This window comes from Nicotiana tabacum, chromosome 9 (genome assembly GCF_000715075.1).
Source record: "Nicotiana tabacum cultivar K326 chromosome 9, ASM71507v2, whole genome shotgun sequence".
Classification (NCBI taxonomy): domain Eukaryota; kingdom Viridiplantae; phylum Streptophyta; class Magnoliopsida; order Solanales; family Solanaceae; genus Nicotiana; species Nicotiana tabacum.
Genome location: NC_134088.1, coordinates 90,277,075 through 90,281,388, shown reverse-complemented (window position 1 = coordinate 90,281,388; position 4,314 = coordinate 90,277,075). Strand labels below are relative to the sequence as shown.

The 4,314-nt window shown below is 41.1% G+C and overlaps 1 protein-coding gene across 1 annotated transcript; it reads right to left on the bottom strand.

Moving 5' to 3' along the window:
- Positions 1–2,399: 2,399 nt before the first annotated feature.
- Positions 2,400–2,873, bottom strand: LOC142164021 (uncharacterized). Its single transcript, XM_075221184.1, has one exon. It carries the CDS (start codon positions 2,871–2,873, stop codon positions 2,400–2,402), a length of 474 nt encoding a protein of 157 aa, XP_075077285.1.
- Between the last annotated feature and the right edge of the window lie 1,441 nt (positions 2,874–4,314).

Here is a 4,314-nt window from a genome sequence, read left to right as displayed (position 1 = left end):
TGACTCATCTTGAATATATTTTCTAAGCATAGACACATGAAAGACATGATGAACAGAGGATAACTCAATGGGAAACGCTAGCTCATAAGCCACGTTTCCCTTCTTTTCTATACTCTCATAAGGTCCGATAAATCTAGGACTAAGTTTTCCTTTCTTACCAAACCTCATAACTCCTTTCATTGGTGAAACTTTCAAAAATATCTTGTCACCAACCATGAACTCTATGTCACGATGCATTTTGTCAGAATAGGACTTTTGACGACTCTGAGCCATTTTTAGTCTTTCTCTGATTAGCTGGACATTCTCTAAGGCCTCACAAAAAAACTCTGGACTAATCAACGACACTTCTGCTTGTTCAAACCAACCCACTGGAGACCTATATCTTTGCCCATACAATACTTCATAAGGAGCCATACCAATGCTGGTCTGATAACTATTATTGTAAGCAGATTCTATAAGTGGCAAGTGATCATCCGAGTTACCTCTAAAATCTATAACACATGCTCGCAGCATATCTTCGAGAGTCTGAATGGTCCTTTCTACCTGACCATCAGTCTGTGGATGAAAAGCGGTGACCAAGTTGACCTTGGTACCTAATCATTTTTTTAAATGCCTGCCAAAAATATGCCGTAAACTGATGGCCTCTGTCAGATATGATTGAATTTGATTACCATGCAATCAGACTATATCTTTGATGTATAACCGCGCATACTGCTCTGCTGAATCTGTCGTCTTTACTGGTAGGAAATGCACGGATTTGTCAATCGGTCTATAATAACCCAAATTGAATCATGCTTACAGTATGTGCGATGCAGAACTACTACGAATCCATATTAATCATCTCCTATTTCTACTATTGTATCTCTATATATTGAGCTAGGCCACCGGGCCTCTGATGCTCAGCTTTGACTTGCTGGCAATTCAAATATTTGGCCACATGATGTGCTACTTGCTTCTTTATGCCTTTCCACCAATACAACTCTTTCAAGTCCAGATATATTTTGGTAGCACCTGGGTGGATAGAGTACCTCGAACTATGAGCTTCTTCCATTATAGCCTTCCTAAGCCCATCTACATCAGGCAACATAACCGATCATTTAACTTCAAAACTCCATCACTTCCTAGAGTGAAAGTAGTGATTTCTTGGTTTCTGACTCCTTCTTTTAACTTCACTAATTACGGATCTTTGTCTTGCTTAGCCTTAACATGCGCAACAAGAGAGGATTGCGCTAAGGCATAAGCAGTTATACCTCCTTCTTCGATCTCATCCAATCTAATTCTATCATTTGCCAGTTTTTGAATTTCTTGATCTAAAGTTCGCCTTTGTACTGCAAGATGGGCCAGGACACCGATTGACTTCCTACTAAGTGCATCTGCTACCACATTAGCTTTACCCGGGTGATAAATGATACATATGTCATAATCCTTCAATAGCTCGAGCCACATTCTTTGTCTCAAATTTAATTTTTACTGCTTGAAAATATACTGGAGGCTTTTGTGATCTGTAAATACTTCAGAATGCTCGCCATAAAGGTAGTGTCACTATATATTTAATGCAAACACCATTGTTGTAAACTCCAAGTCGTGTGTGGGGTAATTCTTTTCATGATTCTTTAACTGCCTGGAAGCATAAGCAATAACGTTTCCATTTTACATCAGAACACAACCGAGACCTACTCTGGAGGCATCACAATATACTGTGAACCCACCCGAACCTGTCGGCAAGGTTAACACAGGTGCAATGGTCAACCTCTTCCTTAACTCTTGAAAACTATGATCACAAACGTCTGACCATTGGAACCTAATTGGTTTCTGGGTCAACTTAATTAATGGAGCTGCAAGTGAGGAAAAGCCCTACGGTTGGCGTTGTCGGCCTTGGCCAGTTCTTGACTGCTTCTGTCTTCTTAGGGTCTACTTTTATGCCTTCACTAGATACTACGTGGCCTAAGAATTCCACTGACTGCAACCAGAACTCACATTTTGAAAACTTGGCATAAAGGCCATTTTCTTTCAAGGTCTGCAAGGCTATCCTGAGGTGTTATGCATGCTCATCCTTGCTCTTAGAGTATAACAAAATATCATCTATAAACACGATAATAAAGGTATTAAGGAGTGGCTTGAAAACCCTGTTCATGAGGTCCATGAATGCAACTGGAGCATTTGTCAACTCGAAGGACATTACTAGAAATTCATAGTGCCTGTAGTGAGTTCTAAAGGTTGTTTTAGATATATCTTCTTCTCTGATTCTCAATTGATGGTACCCTGACCATAAGTCTATCTTTGAAAAGTACTTTGCACCCTGAAGTTGATCAAATAAATCATCAATCCTTGGTAGTGGGTACTTGTTCTTAATGATAACTTTATTCAACTGCCGATAGTCGACGCATATTCTGAGAGATCTATCTTTCTTCTTGACAAACAGGACCGGGGCACCCCCATGGTGAAACACTTGGCCTGATTAAGCCCTTGTCAAAGAGGTCTTTTAACTGTTCTCTCAACTCATTAAGTTCTGCTGGAGCCATCCTATGAGGAGGTATAGATCTGGGCTGAGTGCTTGACATGCGATCAATGCCAAAGTCTATGATTCTTTCGGGAGGAATTCCGGGAAGGTCATATGGGAAAGCTTTTGGAATTTCTATAACAACTGGCATAGATTGAAGAGCTGGTAGTTCTAATTCTGCATTAATGATGTGAGCCAAATAGGCAAGGCGCCCCTTGCCGATCATTCGTTGTGCCTTAAGGTAAGAAATAAACTTACCTAGAAGTGATGCTGAAATACCCTTCCACTCTAAGACTTCTTCATTTGGAAATTGGAACCTGACTATCTTGGCACGAAAATCTAACATGGCATAGCAGGAAGACAACCAATCCATACCTATGATCACATCGAAATCCACCATTTCTAACTCAATGAGGTTGGCCTCGGTGCTGCGACCTTGGACTGAAACTATATAACCTCTATAGACTCTTGTGGTTTCCACTGACTTGCCAACTAGAGTAGATACTAGGAATGGCTCACTAAGTTGTTAAGGTTCTAGCCCGAGGTTAATTGCAAAGTATGGAGTCACGTACAAAAATGTTGAACTTGGATCAATTATGGCATAAGCATTATGTGAGCAGACTAGAAGTATGCCTGTAATAACTTCTCCAGATGCCTCTACACTCTGATGATCAAGTGTAGCAAACAACGGGGTTGTACCCTCCCTGAGTAACTCGATCTGCACCTCAGCCTGCTCCATGCCCCGCCTGATTATGAGAACCACGAGCCTGAGGTGGTGTAATTGTAGTTGCTGAGGAACTAGAAGGATGAGTTGATCCCCCACTGAAATTATGTTGCAACTTTGGTTAGTTTGCCTTTATATGACCACTATCTCCACAATGATAGCAACTGTGAAACCCAAACTTGCACTGACCTGAATGTTATGTTCCACAAAGACCTTGTTGTTATGAATGTTGCTCAGCATGACTCTGGCTATGTGAGGATGATGTCCTAAAATTCTGATTTTGGCGAGACTGGTTTCCATAACTCTGAGTACGTCTGAAGGAAGACCCACCACCTGACTGATGACTGGACTGAGCTGGTGTTAATGACTCCTTATTGGAGGAACCCCTTCCACATCTGCTGGATGTACCATTAAACTTGCCCGCTGTCCGGGCTTTATTGTTATGATCTTTTGTTCTCTCCTTTGTTGTTTGTCTTTTTCTAAGTGCTTGGCGAATCCCACAACAGAGGAGAAAGCCGTCATTCCTACCTCTACAGTTGATGTCGTATCCTTAATTTGGTAAGCCAAACCGCCAACAAACCTGCGAATCTTTGCTTTTTCTATTTAACCATGTGAGGAGCATGCTTAGCCAAACTTATGAATTCCATGTAGTACTCTTGCACACTTTTATTCCCTTGCTTGAGCTACTCAAACTCTATAGCCTTAGCTTCCCTATCCTCTTTTGGTATAAAATTAGCCATAAAGGCCTCTTCAAATTCTTCCCAAGTATGCATACCGTCATCTTCATCTCTTTCCTTTTCCCACATCTCAAACCAAGCGCCAGCCACATCTCTAAGCTGGTAAGCAACCAGCTCCATAATTTCATCATCAAATGCCTTCATCGCTGGAGGACTTTCTTGATACCCTCCATCTACAACATTGGATCTTTATCAACTACACTACCACAGAACAATGAAGGACTCAACTTTAAAAATTCATTCACTCTCGAGGACTCAGAATTGTTCTATCTATTTGATTGAGGTAAAATCTCATCTCTTCTCTCGTTCTGGTTGGCCATGAAGGCTTTAAACATTTCCATAGCACTATTGAC

Coding starts and splice junctions, on each gene's coding strand:
- LOC142164021 (XM_075221184.1), bottom strand. CDS start 2,873: ATGGATTGGTTGTCTTCCTGCTATGCCATGTTAGATTTTCGTGCCAAG.